The sequence below is a fragment of the Pezoporus flaviventris genome, unplaced genomic scaffold (genome assembly GCF_033815535.1).
Source record: "Pezoporus flaviventris isolate CSIRO_AGI_PZ_B2104156 unplaced genomic scaffold, CSIRO_AGI_Pfla_v1 ptg000003l, whole genome shotgun sequence".
Classification (NCBI taxonomy): domain Eukaryota; kingdom Metazoa; phylum Chordata; class Aves; order Psittaciformes; family Psittacidae; genus Pezoporus; species Pezoporus flaviventris.
The window spans coordinates 9,576,796-9,597,369 of NW_026892551.1; the positions used below are offsets into that span (position 1 = coordinate 9,576,796).

Sequence of the window (20,574 nt, forward strand, 5' to 3'; positions counted from 1 at the left end):
GCTCAGACTAGCAGCAGAATGAAGTTGATGGCAGGTGCTTATTACTGCCTGCTGTGAACCAGACTTTGTGTTTTCTAAACTGTGTTTTTAGAAGTACGCTAAGTGCAGGTGGGTTGTAGAAATGCTTAGCAGTTCAGTTGCTATTCTTTTCCCTTTGTGATAGCATTTCTCTTGGCTACAAATCCTCCTGATTTCTGTACAACTGAAGGTGGTCAGTATTCCTGCAGCACTAAGTCAGCTGATGGAGAAAAATTCTTATGTTCCAGTTTGTAAATATCTCCAGCATAAACAGTCAACAAACTGTTTGTGTGACTGCATAAATTGTATCACTGTGGGCTGGTCTTTCATCTCTTTATTGGAAAGATGCATTTTTAATGATGAAGACTGTTGAGTGGAGCACTGTCACCAGTGTGTGAAGCAGCAGACTGCTGTAGATTTAGAAGTATAAAAGGTTTGGATGATCAGTACTGTACTAGCTGCATGGCAGTAAAAATGTTTATAGCAGTTAAAAAAAAAACAATATTTTCCCTCTCCCACCCTTCTTTCTGGTTGAGAACAGTTATTGGTATCTGTGCTTGGGCTGGCATTTGAGTGTGTTTTTCTGTAAGATAAGAACTTTGCCTCGGTGTCGAGTGCCTGATACGTAACAGGATGTGATATGTGACTTATTTTGTCTCCGTTGTTTGTCACTGCTGTGGCTGTTAATATCTAAGCAGTCTTGTGGATATACAGCTGGATGCTAAATGAAAGGAGTCATGTCCAATTGCTCCTAATTTTGTCTCACATTGGGCTGGTTTCTAACTGGTAGATGTCAGATTCTTCTAGTAATCAGCAAGGAGCAGGGAGTTGATTTCTGGACAGCATCCTGTTCCTCTGTTGTTTGTTTTTAAGTATCCATAGCTGGATCATGAGTGGGTCTCGTTATTCAAACCCAAGGCAGCGTGGGAGCTTCCAGCCTGAAGTCGGGAAATACTTGGCTCCTGAAGTATAACGGTTTCTGTGATATCATGAGCTGACCCTGAAGAAATGCTACACCACCACCAGCCCTTTGTGAAAAGGGGATCTTTCTGCACTTGCTTATCCCAGGAATCTGTTTCTGAGTCCTCATGTTCATGACACTGAAGTTTGGTGACTGTTTTGCTTGGACATGCCTGTGCTTCTGAACTGGAAATCACACGAGAAGGTACTGACTGCTCCTAACGTGCATGTGGAGTTCATTCATCTCACGTCTGTGTGGTGGAAGGAGTCTGACACTGCACCTTGCATGGTGAATGAGTGAGAGGGTCTGAGCTTCTTACTTGCTTTCAAAATAATGGCCTTGCTAGAGCTGCTGCCATTAAGTAGCCAGATTTGTCAGGCTTGTTTGTTCGATTAGTTCTTCACAATCATGCTAATATTTATAAGCCTTATAATATGAAGAGGGACTTTGCTTTGTTAATAAATTCCAGACTGAAATTTTCCATGTGGAAGCTAGAAACAAAGTAACAAGAGCTACAGCTTCTCTGCATAGTAAAATTATGTCCACCTGTGGAAATAATGATATACAGCAAGTGAATTTCGTTCTTTGCTGCAAGTTCTAAGTCTGGGTTAAACTTGAAAGCAGTGCTTGGTAATTACCACAGGAGCATTTGAATGCTATCCTTCCAGCAAAAAGGGGAGCTCCACCTTTGTTCACTGGAGGCTGTTGTAAATTCAGAGGGAAGTTTTGGGTTTTTTTTGAATGCTTCAACTTCTGTCACTTCTATTAAAGAAAGTGTGGAGTATCACCATGGAGATACTCTGCCTACTCTAGAGTTGTGACAAACTGTTCTGGTGTTACACTGCAGCATGCGTAATTTAGTAGGCTTGATAGCCTCTCTGTTTTGGAACTTCAGGATACTGGCGATAAACACCTCACAACTGAAGTTTTTGGGGGGGGGGGGGTTAAGGCGGGGTTAATAAAGTTGGAATTAATTATAACAAAAAACTTGTTGCATGATATGGGAAAACCTGAGAAGAAAGCTTTCATTTGGTGCTACTTATTTTCCTCTAGTCCTCCTTGGTTTCTCGCTTTGGTTTTAGTCAAGTCAGATGAAAGAGCTTGGATTAGTTACATCAGTTAAACTGATGTTTCCAGTGTCAGAATACATTTCTATGTTGAACACAGTGAAGTTTCTTGATGTGTGGTAAACGGTTCTTGGCAGTACTATTCACATGGATAATGTACTATTTATGGACGAGGAAGGTGTTTGCTATTATGTATTGACCCTGTTCTAGGTCCAGTCATAAAAGGACAGTACTGGATGGAGCCTGTGAACTGCGGAGCTGGAATTAACAGATCTAGGGTATTAATATATCTGTCTTTGAGCCAGGGCTAAGTGCTGCAGCCTTATTCTACACAAGCTGGCCAAGTGGATGATATAGAGCAGTAGCTCAGAAGGTGTACAGCCAAGATCTTGGAGGAGGAGGGGCAAAGGGAGTGTGCAAATGGAATAGCTTGGGGGACTATTTTGCTAATATTGATGCTGTCATTAGTTTCAGCTTATCAAATGTCTGCTGCTTGTAGAAAACGGAGGTTGTGACAGAATAACACCTGTCATGATTTACATCTGACATTGTATATTCAGAGCTGTATCTTACTGTACGTAGTGCAGAACTTGACCAGTGCCATCTTTTCTGGTTTGAGTACAGCTCTCTTTACTTATTGAGTCACCACATATTGAATGAGATTTAATTGGGTGAAGAATGATTCATACAATCTTAGGCTACTCAAATATGAACAATAAACTTGATTTGGATTCCCAAGTGTTGGTTTGGGTTTCTTGGTGGTTTTTGTTGGGTTGGTTTTTTTTTCCCTTTAATTAGACTTATTCCATTTTCCCTGGAATGAAGTAGTGCCTCTTTAATATCATGGTGGAGCTCTTCTTACTTGCCACTTAATTCACAGTATTGGTTGGTTGGTTTTGTTAGTGTAGTTTTGGGGGGAGTGAGTTAGAAGGGGGTTGGGGTTTTTGGTTTTTTTTTGGGGTGGCTTGTTCCTCCCCTGGTTATGTTCCCCCCAGGTTTTGGAGTGTTCCTCACAGTGAGGCGAAACAGTAATATCACACATCTAGTCTTGTACTTACAGTATCCACTGTCTATCCTTGTCTTTTGCATTTGTGGGAAGTTTGATACAGAACACGAAGAAGGAGCTGCTCTTCTGAGTTGTCTTGGCTTTATTCAGAGATTTAGGAGTTCCTATGAGCGCTGTTTCAAGGATCTTAAAATTCACATGTCACTGTTGCCTCCTGACAGGCATGTACAGTCCTTGACATCCTGGAGGGGAAAAAAGCTCACCTGAAGCTCTCACATTAATTTTGTTTGGTATCAATTTATTAATACCTGACAGACTTCAGCATGCATAATGATGCTGGTGTACTAGAGAAAGCATTGTGTGCTGTATTAATGTGAAAACACATTAATAAGTTTTGACTGTTTCAGGAGTCTGTCTTCTTAATATTACTTAACTGTTTTCTAAAACTGGTTAAGGAACTTCATCCTGTCCGTTCAGTATTTTAAATTTCCATTGTGCTTACTGTCTGGTCTAACTTTGCCCCACACTTTCAACATTAACAGCTAATATCCAAATCTAAAAAAAGTTACACAACTTTGATGATGAAACTTTTGTGACTGGGGTTTCTTGATATACGGAGGAGCAAAATGTCAAAACCCAAGGATATATGCCAAAGAAATACGTAAAACCACATTGGGATGGTTGCTATGCTTGAGAATTGTGTAACTTTTCCTGTGTCTTGCATGTCAGGAAAATATAGTTCAAACTGTTGTTGAGACTCCACTTGATCCCAGTTATGGATGAAGATGGTGAGGTCTAACAGTACAAGCTGGCACATTGTCAATCACTGGGCACACCATCACTGGTATACAGATATTCCTGTACACCAAAGACCAATAAAGCCTTGTGTATGACTAATTGCCAAGCAATGTTAGTATCTGTCTTGCATCTTATACTTGAGGCTATTTTACACACCATACTATCTAGAGGATCCATGAAAAAGCTAACAAGCATCTGGAACTGGTTCTGAACTGACTGATGTTTCTTATCAATTGTGATATCCCTGTATTACATTGTTTTCTTCTCTATGTGTGTGTAAGAAAATTATTCATAACCACAGAGATTAAATGGTTCTCAGTTTTTCAACTTGATTTGTCATTTTCATTCTGTGGATAGGTAGAACAACAGGAAAAATGAATACTGATGAGGGTGTAAAAAAAAATTATAATACAGCCTGTAAAAGAGGCTACCTAAACAAAGCAGGGAACATAAGGATTGGTTGGGCAGTATGAGCTGAAACCTCTGCTCTTATGTTAGGATCCTTCTGGGCTGAAGTGAAAATACTGTAGTGGTTTATGTGGGAGGTAGAAGCAAAAGCTGCGCAGGGATTGTGAAATAGTAATTGTGGCTCAAATAGTAGTGTCTGAAAAGCATGCAGAGTCTGGAAAAGATGAAAATCAAGTGATAAACAGCAGGGTGGTGGGCTGTGAGGTTTTCTTGTATGGAGTTGCAATTACTTAAAACTGTACGTATGTTTGTGGGGGAGATCTGTGACAGAGGAGGGGATGGGTAGGGAATCCTGTTGCGGTATACTTGATAGTGTCTTTTCTCTAGACTGTTTGGAGATCTGCTGGCGGGGGTATAGGATGTGTTAAGAGGCTATTGGGCATTATTGAAAAGATTTAAGATTTCCTTCGCTAGTATTTCATCTTAGACATGCGTGGCAGAACCCAGTTATTGGCAGGGAAGTGATAGTACACTTTTTAAAAAATCCAAATTAAACAGCTGACATTGTTTATTCTAACTGATTACATGTAGAATTTGTGCATTATAAATAGAATTTTTGTATGTCACTGTACTTCAAATAGAAATGTAACTGGATTGTTCTGCAGCAGGTTCTGGATCTAAAAAGGGAAATCTCAGTTAAAACACAGCTAGCTTGTGAATTTTGCTAAGATAGAGAGCTAAGGAGTTTAAAATCTAGAGCTTCTTTAGCACAGACCATAGAAAGAATAAGAGGACTGATCATTGGGGAAAGAGCTGCATCTTGGGATATGAACCAACATTATAAAGTAAGTGAGAATTATCCATGTTCAGCTGAGCTGGAATGGCTGGGAGGAAACTCACTGCGGGTGGTCGTAGGGCAGCAGCCTGGTAGCGAGAATGAGTGGAGATTAAATACACTCTGCTGTCTGTGTCCTATCAAGACTAACTGTTAGCCTCTCTGAAAACTGAGCTGATGATGACATCTATAGGGATGAAAGCCAAACGGTCAGTAGATCTTAGGGTAATTGAACTTCATTTTTCAGTAAATGTACTATAAGCAGATTTGAGCTGAATGCCCAGTGGATGAGGAGGGTATAACAAGAGATGGGGATTAAGATGAGGTAATTTTCCACTGTGACATGCAAAAGTATTGGTATATGAGATCACTGCCTCATTAGCAAGTTTCAGCTGGTATCATGTGACTGAAAGTAAGAGATACTGTAGGGATCATGGATTATTTACTAAAGTGTGGCTTCGGTGTTATCTTTTCTTAATAGAAAAATACTTTGAAACAAATTATCAAATACAGATATGGTTGGAAGCTGTATGGAATACAGAAGTTGTTGATTGATTGCATTGGATTCAGCGAGTGTTGAGTTTCTCTTACAAAAAACATCAGATAGTTATTCTCTCTGGATCTCGTTGTTGCTAATAACTTCACCAATGCATGTAATGTGATGTCATTCATTATCCTTCCAGAGAAGATGAAACCTGGTGAGAAAGGGGTTTGGTTAAACAGAGGTAGGTACTGTCAAAAGAGCAACTGGAATTACTCTGATCTGCAGTCAATAAAGTTGGTAAAGGAAGGCAAAATATGTTGTTTAGTGAAGGCAAAATGAAAAAGGAGCTCACATATTAAGTATGTTAATACTGAAGGTTGACCCTCCCAAGTTGATTGGGATAAAATGGAGGAAGAACCACATAGCCTTAAAAGACAGGGCTGAAATCATGAGTTTCTACTGGAGGTGTGCAGTTTGACCTTACAGGGTGTAATAGGAATATGTAGGTAAGACTGATGGAGGACAGCAGAGATTTGGGTGTGCTGCTACACTGCATGATGACCAAGACAGTAGGGAAGTGAACTGTGTCAGTAGGGTAGATGGGGTGAGGTTTTTGTAGCAGATAATAAATGAAGCTAATTCAGTTATACGTGGTCCTTTGGTATAATTTCCGTATGCTTGCTGCCTGTATTCCAGAACTGTCAATTGAAACTGGTGGGATTGCTGATCTCTCTTTCACAGAACTGTTTCCACAGCTAAGAATGGAATATCTGGCTCTGCAAAAGAAATCCAAAGAAATAGCGATGACTCTGTGCAAAATACGTCAGCAAGAGATGCTGATGTGGGAAGAGGGCTACACAAAAGAGAAGGCAGTCTCAGCTGGGAACATTTATCAGTAGACCTTCTGGTAATTTAAAACCCTGTGTTCTGAAACAGGTTCTAGTAAAGAATTAAGGAATCATTTGCTTTGCTTCCCATGCATAAATTTTCTATACAGAATTTAGAATTTACTATTTTTATATTTTCAGCCAAGAAACTAGTGGTAGCCGACTGAAGAAGTAACTTGTGTGAATATTTACAGTAAGAAATGTTTGATGTATCACTGCGTGTGCTATCTTACTTGTGGCTGCTAACCAGACTTCTGGTATTGTCCTTTAGGTTCCCGATGTCATCAGCAGCATAAGACAAGTCTCCAAAGCAGCACTGAAAGAAGATGCCAAGCCAAGTAAGGATAGTGAGGATGCCTTCTATGACTCTCAAAAATTTGAGGTCTTATACTGTGGAAAGGTCACAGTGGCTCACAAGAAAGCTCCCTCCTCACTAATTGATGACTGCATTGAGAAATTCAGCCTTCATGAGCGCCAGCGCCTGAAACTGTTAAACGAGCAGCGAAATAACGAGTCAAGTTTGGACTTACCCCTGTGTGAAGGAAATGCTCCAGCTTCTCCATTGGGTAGCCCATTTGAGGAGCTGGACAGCCCAAATAACACTGGAGGGCATGCTGTGATGTTTACAGTCGGCAGCCAGACCAGCTTGGCCAACCTGGCCAGCACTCGTGGCTCCTTTCCAGAGCGAATTTTAGAGGACTCTGGCTTTGATGAGCAGCAAGAGTTTCGCTCCCGGTGCAGCAGTGTCACTGCAGTTATGCAAAGAAGGGTTCATGACGCAAACTTGAAAACACAGCCACGCAGGAGACACGCAAGTGCACCCAGTCATGTTCAGCCTTCCGATTCTGAGAAGAACAGGACAATGCTGTTCCAGGTGTGTACTCGGATGCACAATTTTATGTTGGTTTTGCACTTTATCCTTCCCCATGCAGTTTGAAGCTGAGACAGGTTTTGTGAGATAAGTAATAGGGCTTCAGTATGGTCTCATGATTAGTCATAAATATGTATCTGTTCATAAATGCTTGGAACACAAGTAGCTCCACTTTCTTAAGGAAGTCGCCTCGACTCATGATCTCAGGTAAACTTTAAGAAAAAATAATTACATATGAAGTAATTATTTAGAGGAGCAGAATGTCTAGTGAAAGAATTATTTTATGTGCAGTTCTGGTTTGTCTGTACTGGTGAGATCTAAGATATACGTGAAAAAAGTGAGTATACTCAGAAAGAGAATCAATGAAGACTTTCATGCGGACAAATCCTCTTTTTTTGTCCCATTAGAAAGAAGCTCACAACTTCACATAAGGCTTTCACAGCCTTATGTTTGAGCCAGCCCCTTTATGGTACTGTTCATCTTGTCTTTCTCAGATGAGTACTCAATGTCTATTCCCAGAAGCTTTCTTCCCTCAGACCTCATGGTTATTTCTTCTCTTGCCTGAAGTACATTTGACATCATCAGAGCTTCTATTGAGAAAACAAAAGGACACTTGAAGGAGGTGACCCATAAAAGAGAAGATCTTTGGACCTTAAAATAATGGGGCTAAATGCCTGGATTTTGTCTTCTCATTTGTTTTAAAGATCATTCTTGCCTTTTAGTCTTTTGGAAAAATGCTAACTGAAGTGAAAATGCATTGCCCTTTTGAAAGCCACAGATATCACTAGTAATGAAAAGGATTTAGCTGAGAAACTCCCTGAAGTCTATGGAACAAGTTCCATATGCCTGAGAAACAGTTTGGGAAAGCTGAAAGATAGCTTGCTGCAGAAACTACTCTTTTTCATCCAGAATTGATACAAAACCAAAAGATCAGGATAGTTTCTCAGCTGATCTATGGTATAGTTAAAAAAAAAAAATTATCTTAAAATTCTGTTTTTTATTGCAAGTTTTACTCTAGCCACATTGTTTAGTAAAGGTTTTAGTATTGTCTGTCAAATATATGATCTTTGGACCAAACTAACTCCAAAAGAAAAGAGGGGCAGGGAAGCTGTCTTCTTTCCGAGCCTCTTTCCTATTCAGCTGGTCTTGCTGAAATATTCTTACTCAACACAGGATGAATTATGGCACCCTCATTCCTACTGAGTAAGCTGTTGTGCCAAAGGTACTCTTATGTAAACAAGAAATGGTTAGATTTGTGACATTTTTGCTGCTGTTAGTGTTGTGCCTCCAAGGTAGTGATATATTAAACTTATTTTTCTCCCCTCCTTACCCCTCCTCCCTAGGTTGGAAGGTTTGAAGTTAACCTCATCAGTCCAGACACCAAATCTGTTGTGCTTGAAAAGAATTTTAAAGATATCTCCTCATGTTCTCAGGTAAGCATTAATATAAAGCAACGTATAGATCATCAGGAGAAAAGCAGTTTATTTGTTCGTCAGCTGGATTGTCTTGCTGGTCTATACATAGCTGAAGAAAAAGAAATTCGGAATTCTTTTTCAGCATTCTTTGCTGTTTTCCTTTATTCAGCCTCAAAGGCCATTTTTAAACAGTTTATCCTACCTAAATTACTCTGAATGAAAGTAAATTGCTGTAAAAGAGATAAAGAGGGGGTAAGGATTTTGAGCAATTGTGACTAATGTATCTAGAAATCCTGCATGAAGTTTGATGCATCAGCTTATCTGGGGAGTACAGCTGAAAGAAATTGTGAAACTGTGATTGCTTCATGAACACTTGCAGCAGACTTGAAGTACTGATTTACATTTACAAGAGTATGAGTTATTATTCAGATCAGGGCTTTCACTCATCTGGTAGCAGTTTCAAGTAGATACTGCACAAAAATAACTCTCTGTCATTCCCCAGAAGCTTAAGTACAGAAAAGATGTATGCAAAATAACCAGTCTGAGCTGTGGTAGTGGCAGCTTTGATCATTGGTCAGAAAACAACGTATAAACTATTCTGCTTTGGGAGGGCATTGAATATGATTTTGGAAGTAGTTTAATCTCCATTTAGGATGTCCTGAGTATGCTGTTTCTGAGCAGCTAAGCTCCTGAAAGTCTCTGTAATGAAAGGAGGGAAGCATTGGACCAGCCCTCCAGAAAAACAGCAGTTCAGTTGCATCCTTTCTTCTGGAGAATATGGCAATAGGTGAACCTAGCTATGTTAAGTAATAAATAGATGTGTCTTGCAAAGTTAAAACCCAGGGCTGAGGGATTCATCATTCTGTCATCTTGTTCAGCAGCTTTTACTTTGGGCACTTTCTCTTTTGAGGTCTTGCCTTACTACCTTTTTTCATTCACCATGCACATACATCACTTCAGGCCTCCTTAAACATTGTTATTCTAGTTTAAAATACTCCTCCTGGCATGCTATAAACCTGTATTTCACCCCTCAGTGCTTTCATTTTAATGCTGATAGCAAATCTGCTCTTGCATGACTATGGTGTCAGTGCTAATACAAAGTAAGAAGTGGTCAGTTCTTGTAACTCAAGTGGAGTCTTGAGCTACCAACTAAAGGTCTAGGCCCTTAAGCTGACTCTGCTGTTTAACTACAATTTGTATTATTCCCGGTAGAGAAAAAAGGCAAATGCAAGTATAGAATGGGACAGTATAATCCAACAATGATGTATTAACAGCTTTATAATAAATACAGATCAAAGAGATTCTTAAAATAGTGGTATGGAAAACAAAATTTGCAGACAGCCTGAGTCTTCTCCCATTTGGTGTCCTGAACTGAATAAAATTGACACTTCAGCTTTACATGCTGAGCTCCTGGGTTGCATATCCATATTGGTAATAGTCAACAAAACAGTCCTAAGCAGGTACAGCCTTTGTTCTGCTGAATTTAAAGTGAGGTGGAGACCAGCAAGACCATGGCAGACCTTCAAGCCCTGACTTTTCTTCAGTAAAATAACTGTGTACAGTACATGGTGTTAGGTAATGCTGTGTGTTGGGCTTCGGGGGTGGAGTTTTTCACTCCACCTCTTCACTTTCATTTGAAGCAAAGCTTTTGTTATTCTGCACACTTGAATAAATCAAACAGGCACTAACAATACTGCAGGGGGGTTGGTTTATTTTTTTCTTAATGCAAAACGGCTACTTTAGAGAAGTTGTTTTGTTGTTGTTTTTTTTTTAATATATTCAATAGAAATGAAACATTAATTCGTTCCAGAGTAAGGATTTGATTGCATAAGCCTCATCAGTACTTCTTTTAAGAACTTGGTGCTAGCCACAGGGCTTCTCTGTTATGGATTATAGAGCAGTGATTTACTGCGTATTGTGAGACTGCAACTTAGGAATGTTTGTTCTTGTAAGCTTTACAAACAATGAAAAGGAGATGTTCTGTTCAGCTAGCATTCTGGATTCTTTTAGTTTGGTCTAATAAAGGTATTTTTATTCTATAGCTTAAGAATGGTTGATCTGTTGCATTCAATTCATTATCTACACTCCATGTAATTGTCAAAGCCGCAACTGTAATTGATGATAAACCCTGTGTGTGCTGTCTAAGCTCAGGTGTCAAGCAGCTGTACAGGTTTTCTTGCTGCAGCCTTGCTGACCTTGAAGGAACCCTGAACAAAAAAGCACTTTGCTTTTTTGGCATGCCAAGTCCAGCCACCCTCTGAAAGAAATGTGGTGGAGTTAATTGAGGAACATACTGTGTTACTTACACTTCAGTAGTGCAAGTAGCACGTCCATCTCCCCCTCAAATGTTCCACAGAGACTGAGAAGTCAGACAGGAGTAGACTTGTTCAGGCAGTGTCAGCAGCGAGGGAACTGCCATCTCACTGAACCACCTTTATTAAATATGGCTTCCTTACAAAACAGAGGGAACAGTTCACTGTTCTATAGATCAACATTTGTGTATACAACTGTACTTTTTTGAAGACTCCTGTCACAGGAAAACTATTCAGTTAAGTCAGGATTAGAGTGGACTATGGTAAACAAATGAAATTTATGCCATCTTGGATGCTGTCTGCATCTTTGTTTTGTTTAAGTAGCATAAATGTGACTTTTGGAATTTTGTTTTTAAAAACTACAGCATGCCATGACAATATGTTCAGTCTGTCACGTACTGCATTACCAGTTTTGTCTAGAGTGTTTTCTGTAGTGACAAACAAGTTGTTTTGCCTCCTCCCTGGTACAGGTGTTTTCTTTGGAGATGGATCCAAGCAACCAAGTTTCTGTTGTATTTGAACTTGAGGGATTAGGCTTTCTTTTGGAGAAAATCTGCTATTCCCATACTCAGATGATAAAAACATTGGCAAAAGCTTTAACAATAGTGAGTCATGTTCCATGAATTGGGACTGGGATTATAATGCTTCTTAGGAAGCAGCTCTCTTTGATCTTCTCAGTGCTGTTTTTAGCAAGGCAACGTTCCCTGTCAAGCAGTTAGACTAGGATCTTGAAAGAAAACATCAGTAGTAATGTGTAGTAAGTCTTGAAACTTCTGGTATGTTAGTCTCAAAGAATTTATCTAAGAATTTGGTTGGAATTCTGCATGTCACCACTCCTTCCCTGCTCTTTTTGGTGTAGTCCTAATTTGTATTCCAGGAAGACAAAGATCTGTTGCTACTTTGACACTGCTGCAGTCCCATATTTTAGCGTGGGCTCATTACATCAAGTTTTTACTGTAGAGGCCATTCCAAATACAGTCTAGGACTCTTTAGTTCACTTCCCTGAAAATCCAGTTGTCTTAATGGAAGACATTCAGGCCCAGGTGTATTGGCATATAACTTTTATTTTGATTGTGGAAAGAGTTTTATGTAACTTTTAAATATGAAGAGCAATTTTAAGGATAACTGTTGTAAAATACATAATTAGGAGTATGCATTTTTAATTTCTCAAGTTTTTCTGTTGGTAAGTGTTGGAGTCTGATAACTATTTTTAGGATCACGTTGGAAACTAAAACTATTTATAAAATAGTCCACTAATGCTGTTTTTAAACTCTTTCAGGGTATAAAACACGTCGATCACTTTGGTTTCATTTGCCGGGAATCTGTTGAAGCTGGGTTAAACCAGTATGTTTGCTATGTGTTCCAGTGTGCAAGTGAGTCTCTGGTAAGTATTTATTAATGATCCTAACCTTTCTGTCGGAGAATGTCTGAGGTATTTCCTAAATGTCTGTTATTCTGTCTGTTATTCTGCTGTGTAAGATGAGCCTCAGTGGTTACGTCTTCTCAGGTGTGAGACCTCAGTTGTGAATGTGGAAATACGCAATAGGAAATGCATACTTTCTGCTGATACGTAGCCATATCCCGCTACTCTGCTGATGCATATATCAATAACAAATAGGAAAAGATCCAGATGGATGGGTTCACACATGCAGACTGACAGCATGTTTGGTCTCTGTATTTGATTGTAACTCTTGCATTTCTAATTGTCGAGACACTTGGTTCTCCATTAAACATGTAATGTATTGAATCAGGAACAAAGCTGATGACAAAACCCAAACATCCTTTTCAGAGTAGGGTTTAAACTACTGGCTGATCTTGTATGTGGCTTTAGCCTGCATGTGGCTTTAGCCTGCATGTGGCTTTAGCATATTTCCTGTAGCGTTTTGTTCCTCAGGAGAAGAAAATAGCAGCATCTGATCAGAGAAGAAGAAAACCGTAATATGTGTGGGTGTGTACAACAGTAAAATAGTCCATTGGATATTTGATAAAGGATGTATCAAGCAGTTGAAGTTCCAGGTGCCAGTGACTTAGTTGCTACAGACAGTTTAATAATGTGAGACACAGGAGATTTTGGCTACTACATTTTTACTTTAAAGCACTGACACTTTAAAAGAAGTTGGTTTCTGTTCTGAAAAATGTTTGTTCCTGATGGCTGTGCTAACTGCTGCTCACTTTTTTCAGCTAAACTTAAAAATCACTCTTCTAGCTAGCTGAAAGCATAATTTGTTGATCCATTGACTAGCTTGAGAGTGAATAGTATTAGATCGATAAAAGTTAAAGCAGCTGACAGCCTTGGGTATGCAATGGTAGCTGCGGCTGCACTTTTATCAAAATGGGAGCTTATTATGAAATCAGCCCAGTCTTTGTACTACCAGAAAATGTTACATCTGACCTATTGATAAATCTGACCATGCAAAATTGAAAGACTTTTAATGTGGTGTATAAAGAAACCATGTTTTTATGAACCTCTTTACATATTTTAGTATTGATATGTGTAGGTATGCCCAGTTTGCAATGTAAAATAAACATTCCTGAGCTATTTTAAGATGCAGTCTCTTGGACTCCAGCAGCAGTTTGGCTGTGGCAGGGCAGAGCTGTAAAACCTAATGCTTTCCGGATTCTGTGCTGCCAAGCAGGCTATATTGGTAGGCTTGTGTATATTTGCTTTGAACCTCGCTACAGTTTGTGCCACAGTTCTTACGATTTTAGGGTAGTCATAATCCATATGCTTAGCACTGTTCTGTGGATCTTTCATTTGAGAGGCATTGTTGCCAACTTCAAAAACATCTCAAGCCTGTATTGCAGGATGGGTATTCGCTGCTCAGTGCCCTGCTTTGTTGGTGAGAAGAGGGAGCACCCAGAAATTACTGGTAGTGCTTAAAACTGTGGATTTTTAAGAAAAACAATCAAACAAAATAAAACTCAAACCCAAACCAAATAACTAAACTTATTGACACAAACTGATTCAAATTTATGTATTCAGGTCCCTGTGCCCCCTGTCCCTGGATGCCAGACCCTCAAAAAAGTCTGTAGGTTTTCAGTGTTCGACTGCATAATTCTGTTGTTAAATATTTCAGCTTTCTTCTTCCTCTTATAAAGCAAAGCAACAGGAAAGAGCAAGGAGCAAATATTCTGAAGTAGAATATTGTTTTCTTTCCTAAGATTGTCATCAAACTGTTGTCTCCTCCTTTCCATGCTAATGCAAAGACTAAACAACATTTAAGAGGCATTGTATTCCCCTAAAATACAGAAGACAGGAGAACTCCAAGTGCTTTGTATAGAAAGTCTGGGAGCATATTTGAATGAGTTTGGAAAAACACTGTCTCCTTGACCTTTCTTACACAACAGTTGAGCTTTTCCAGTGCTGGTGTACGGGAACATAGTACTGTGTATTTGTGATAGTGGCAGAGGAAAGATTAGGGCAGACTGCAAGGCAGGTTTTAACATAAGTGATTAAACATAAGTTGGTGATTCTAATGAAGCTGGTAGCCTGTACAGTAGTCTGGAGAAAAGTGAACTGCTGTGGGAAGCTCCCATCTGCCAGTAGGATGGGTCTATGGGGTTTTGCGCTAAAATGGTACAGTGGTAGGAGAAAAATCATTGAGAGGAGCATGTGTAGTTCACAGGAGAATTTTGATGCTAAAGAAAAAGAAACCAATGTTTTTTTTATTTAGCCAGCAGCTTTTTAAGACTGCATCTGCTTGCCCAGTAAGCTTGAGTAGCTGCAGTTATGTACTCAAAATGATGCTGTCTGGCTGAACTTTAAGATGGTGAGCATCCACAGAAAAGGTAGATAGCTGGGAAGATAACCTGGATCTCTAGAAGACAGCAAGCGAGTTTTTTGTTTTATTATAAAGCATCTGTCTGTGATGTGATTTATAAATCTGATGTGTATGTCATGCATTTTTGTTTATATACTGACTTTTCCATCCTTCCCTTATAGGTTGATGAGGTAATGCTAACCCTGAAACAAGCCTTTAGCACTGCTGCAGCTCTGCAAAATGCCAAGACGCAGATTAAACTGTGTGAGGCCTGCCCTATGCATTCATTGCACAAACTTTGTGAAAGAATTGAAGGTAGCAGATGAGTTTATTTTCTAATAGTGTTTTTCTGATCATTCTAGAAGAAATTATGTTAAAGCGTGTGATTTCAACTTCAGCAATGTAAGAACAGAGGGAAAAGTATCCCAATAAGCAGCTCTTACCATCAGTTTGCACTGTCTGTAATCAAGTAGATGTGATAGCAGTAACAATATTGCAACTGAATATAGCATAGCTTCTGTTTGTAAATGCATACCATTTCATCATCATACCTCTCTCAAATGTTAAGCAGATCAGAAAAATCCATCAGTTCACCTTCCTGTGTGGAACTGTTTTTTTCCTTCTTTCTGTTTATTCGCTTATACACTTCAGAACCTAGTTCTGTTATGGAGAAATAAATGATTAAGTTAGGAGATTAATATCTAATAAAGAAAGTTAAGGCTTCAAATATAAATAAACAAACCTTTTAGTTACTCTGGAAGTGAGGTATGATGGAACACATCCAAAAGAGTCTTGCAAGATTGAATTAAAAATGAAGTCAGTAGGAGGATCCTATTTTTGCAGTTTCTCTGCTGTGTCTCCTTGCAAAGTGTTGTATGCAAAAAGAGCAAGTATGTTACAGTAGTCTTGTCTTTTCTGGTCTGGTGATGATGGTGTTGGTAATTGCCAGTTCTCCTGTTCATTAAAAATCACTATTGCTATTTATCTCCCTCTGGTGGATGAAAAGCAGAGTATAAAGTCTTAGTGGAGTGAAATGCTGTTAGGTTGTGACTGGTATTTTCTGCGCTTAAGAACAGACCTTCAGAAGTGGTAAAGCTTGGCTGGGAAAGTCTTCTGCAAAGTAAAAACTACAGAGGCTGTTGTATAAGACAGTGTAAGTATCCTGAATGAAGGTACTTGCAAGCCCGGGATAAGTAGCCAGTATCAAAGTCTTTTCTAGGGTAACAAGTTGATTACTGTAATAGTAGTTTCATGAAGTTTGTACTTAGTGACTGAAAGACTTATTTTAGTGTCCTTTTGTTTTTATCCATCTGCTTTGTTTAGAGTCTAGAAGTTTATCATAATCAAAACCTACAGTTTCATGACTTTGGAAAAGTCTTGATCTGTTCTGTCTCCAATTTTCTATAAATAATATCTACCTTGGATGGAAAAAAATACAGATTTTCATCTGATTTGGGGGTTTTGATTTTCCCCACGGTCTTTGGAGCTTCCTAGAACATGCTTTGTAAGCAAGCATGTGTTTTATTGAACACCAGAAATTCTTTCATCTATTCTTACAGCTTTTATGTTGTTCTTGTGTTTAAAAGTGTCTTCAGTTCTCAGGTATGACCTGTACCCTATCCTTACCTTGGGTAGAAATGCATCTAAATTTTTCAGTTAAAAGCATCTGAAAACTTCTGAGTATCTTTTGCATTGAGTGTCTCTGTAGTTACATTCCTGATCTGTTCCTCTCTTCCTCCTCTCTCATACATTTGTCAGGCTTCCAGCTGTCAGTGATCTCTTTATGCTAGGACATAAGACATCAGTGAGTCCACAACCTTTTACACAGGAGCCAGCCACTGCTTAAAGAAGGAAGACAAAACTATGTGGTTTAGCAAAACCGGAAGTATTTTGAGTCATTGATACAAATGTCATATGTTAAACATGTATAAACTCAAATGCAGGCTTCTGTCTCCTATAATATTTTTCAAAAATTTTTTTTGAGAGGTCATTTTAGAATCTAAAAGCTTTAATGTGCCTTTCTTTTCTCAGGACTCTATCCACCAAGAGCCAAACTTGTAATTCAGAGACATCTGTCATCACTAACTGATAATGAGCAAGCAGACATTTTTGAACGTGTTCAGGTAATACATTAAAAGCGTTCTTTCAAATTTGAAAAAGACCATGATAAAATGGACTAGATGTTTTTGCTAGGTTTGTTATGTAGTTGATCTAAAATCTACTATTTTTCCACCAAACATCACGCTGAAATAGCATGCTCCAACCTAACCTCATATGTGATACACTGCTATGGGAAAAGTTTTGATTTCCAAGTCTGCTGAGATGCTCTGTGTTCATACCCAGAGTATTCTTTTCCTTCCCTGTAGTTCTTCATCTGTAAACACATTTCCCTACTTGAAAGTGATCTGGGACTGAGTTAAAAGCATGTGAGACATGCAGTTATCAAGAATATGTCTGGCATTTTCAGAAGTCGGGTTTTTTCTACTTATTCTGAGGCAAGATTCTGATCTAAGTAGATGTATTCAAGTGGATGAAATATATAATAATTTAGGCTTCCAAAGGCTACACTCGTCTCTAGCTACCAGAGCAAGGGAGTGGCTGCTTGGTTTTCCTGGGTTTCCTGTTCCATTTATAAGGCTATCCAGTGGCAGACAACCTTAGAAAACAAAATGTGTGGGCCTAAGCCTCCTACCTCTCCCTAGCCTGTAACATCTTGCATGTGGAAAGTTTTGGTCTATTTTGCTCAGGAGTATGAAGTCACACAAACAGTAGTGCAATTTAACACAATGATAGTGGAATCTAGCATCTGGCATATCAGTATCTTGACTTGAAAGACAACATTTTCTTTCCTTTGCTGTTACTGACAGAAAATGAAGCCTGAAAATGACCAGGAAGAAAATGAACTTGTGATCTTACATCTACGCCAGCTCTGTGAAACTAAGCAGAAAACACATGTTCACATTGGTGAAGCACCATCGGTAAAGCTTATTTTTGTATTATTATTCTCCTTCCTTCCCCTCTGCTAAAATGCAACCTTGAATATTATCAGGCTACTGCTGGAGTTCATCACGGATAGTTGAAGCTGCATTTTGTAATTAAGAGAGGACTGTGAAAGAGAAATTGTTTGATTAATAGTGGAATGCTTGTTATTTTAAGCTTGGGGCACAAGAAGAGAGGGAAGAAGGACAACCAATTATTTTTAGATCTAGATTTCTTTACAGTGTGAGGATATTTCTTCTGTCCTTTCCCTTTCTTCCTGATCTTCACTCCCAAACAGTTATTTCTGGGGAGAATAAGGATGAAGAGGACATTGGTTTCATTTTAGACTCCAAACTTATCTAGCAAAGGAAATGGGTAACAGTACTGTTAAACTGATACGCTTTTGCAAGATAGTCTTTAGGGGTGGAGTGTGCTTTTACCTGTGTTTTTGGGGTGGGGCATGTGGGGGCTTTTGTTTTGCTGGGATTTTTTGTTTGTTTGTGGTGGTTTTTTTTAATGAAGGCCATGGGTATGTTGTTGCTATGTAATCTGGTTCAGCTCTAGTCTTTGGAGGTCTGCAATTGCAAAAAGAATTGCCAAAGCTAAATTGTGTCCTTGCTCATTTCGACAGACCTTTTCTAACAGTGCCATTCCAGAAAGCACCACCAGCGGTGGCAGGTTTAAACTTGACGTTCTGAAAAACAAGGCCAAGAAATCCTTGACTAGCTCTCTGGAAAATATCTTCTCAAGGGTAAGGTTAACAACGCGTTGTCAGCAATTCTCTCAGATATCCTTGATAGTAAAGATCTATCAGATTTTTCTGGGTTTTGGCTTCAGTCTGATAAACACTTCATGAAGTGATATCCCTGTTGTGAAATCTGAGGGTTACAGCTGGGTTGCTTTTGGCTTAACTGTGCTATAAAGTTTATGTTAAGGCTGCATGTACAGAGGGAAAAAAAGATAACTTTCTAAATAATGAGCGTTCATTTTAGGTGCAAGTGAGTTAACTGAGTGTGAGGTGTCCCTGCCCATGGCAGGGGGGTTGGAACTAGATGATCTTAAGGTCCTTTCCAACCCTAACTATTCTATGATTCTATGATTATCAGATGTGTTGCTTCAGAATCCTGGGGTAAAAGCTGGACTTGATGATCTTAAAGGTCTTTTCCAACCTAGTTGATTCTGTGATTCTGTGACCACTTGCTGCCATATGAGCCCATTAAAGATAAAAAAAACAAATCCGGATGGTTGCTTGATCCCCTAAAGACATGTTATGTTTTTTTGAAAGTGTGAATGAATGTGTCTGCATAAACTAGAAATCTTTCTGTTCAGAGAAGCAATGTCTTACTTCTAATAGCTAAAATTGCTCATATTGGTCGCAAAAAATCTTTAGGAACTAGTAACAAATTTGTCCTTTTGTGGAAAAAAAAAAAAAGGCAATAAAAAGCAATACACTTAAAAAGTGAGTGGTTCTTCATTTCAGTGTTGCTAGCTAAGCATGATACTGAATTGCAAATAATTACTGGAACTCTCTTCTGTTAAATAGCTTTTTAAAGAAGAGGTCTGAATTGCAAGTTCTGCTTAATGTTCCCTGCTCAGTAGGGAGTGTCCTGGAAGCAGAGAAGAGGCACATAGAGGGGTAACTGAAGAAGGCTGGGTGCCTGGGATCCAGCATGTTGTTACAGAGAAAGTATGATGAGCTATGAATACTGGATGGAGAGGTCAAACTATAATTTTGAGCAGTGAAATTAAGTTCCTTCTGCTAGTGATTTTAAAGTACCGTGCTAAATCATGGTCTAAGTTGCACTTATCCTGCAGCTTATATGGGCATGTCAAAGTAATCTACAAACATAGAATGCCACTAATGTTCCCTATAAAGTAGGCAAAATACTATTTGCTGGGGAGAATCCTTAGAACTTATAGTTAGGTGTGAATTTGATCTAGGACTGAAGCTAGCATTAAAATTCTTCCGGTCAAATCTGTCCTCTGTTGTATAAGAAGTTCTACACACTAGGGGCTCAATTTGAATATGAAAAGAGAGAGTGCATGGAAAAGAGGGCAATGATGGTCAGATGATCTGGATAATTTCAGCAGTCTGGAATAGCATCAGATGGTGACAGCTATAGTCATGCCTGTGCTGAGTCTGATTGCTTTTCCACATCTAAAGGACATGTGACTAGAAAGTGCCCAAGCTCTGACAGTGGGTCACTAACCCTGTGGTGGTTTTGGAACAGGCATACATCATTGGGAATAACCTAGTAAGCAGCCCTGCGATATACAGACATAATAGCAGTCTGATCGTGTCAAGAAAAGTAACTTAGATGAAATGCACTGCTTAAGTTGAAGAGTCTTTGAAGGGAAACTGCTTATATATTGGTTGGTTTTGATGCAGTATGTTCCTTCTCACCAGGGTCACTGTGACATGCTGCATGTTATAGTGTAAGGGTCTACATAAGTCCATGATTGAGTTCATGAGAAGTGGACATCCCAATCTAGTTTAGGGCAATTTTAAGTCTGCTATTTATGAAGTGGACTTGCTGTTGTCTCATCTTTAACATGAACCTGCTATAGATCAGGAAGAGCAGTGCAATATAGTGAATCACGGTACAGGTAGGGGTTCATTCTTGCAGGTCCATTTAAAGGTTACACCGTGCAAGACTGAGAAAAAAAATTACAGTGCAGTTTGACCATTAATCACTTGGTTAGAGCAAATATGTACAAGTATCTCTGTGTGTGTATACTGTGGGTCATGTTCATGCATGTGTTATACAGTGA

The 20,574-nt window shown here is 39.1% G+C and overlaps 1 protein-coding gene across 2 annotated transcripts in view; it reads left to right on the top strand.

Moving 5' to 3' along the window:
- Positions 1-1,035: 1,035 nt before the first annotated feature.
- TBC1D4 (TBC1 domain family member 4) overlaps positions 1,036-20,574 on the top strand; it is a 50,487-nt gene continuing 30,948 nt past the window's right edge. Inside the window, exons 1-8 of one of the 2 annotated variants that reach the window (XM_061445265.1) lie at positions 1,036-1,183; positions 6,736-7,338; positions 8,679-8,768; positions 12,342-12,446; positions 15,006-15,138; positions 16,855-16,946; positions 17,691-17,801; positions 18,434-18,553. In XM_061445265.1, the coding sequence (XP_061301249.1) occupies positions 1,148-1,183; positions 6,736-7,338; positions 8,679-8,768; positions 12,342-12,446; positions 15,006-15,138; positions 16,855-16,946; positions 17,691-17,801; positions 18,434-18,553 (1,290 nt within the window). In that variant the 5' untranslated portion in view covers positions 1,036-1,147. The remainder of the gene's footprint in view (positions 1,184-6,735; positions 7,339-8,678; positions 8,769-12,341; positions 12,447-15,005; positions 15,139-16,854; positions 16,947-17,690; positions 17,802-18,433; positions 18,554-20,574) is intronic. The other variant, XM_061445266.1, reaches the window with a different exon arrangement.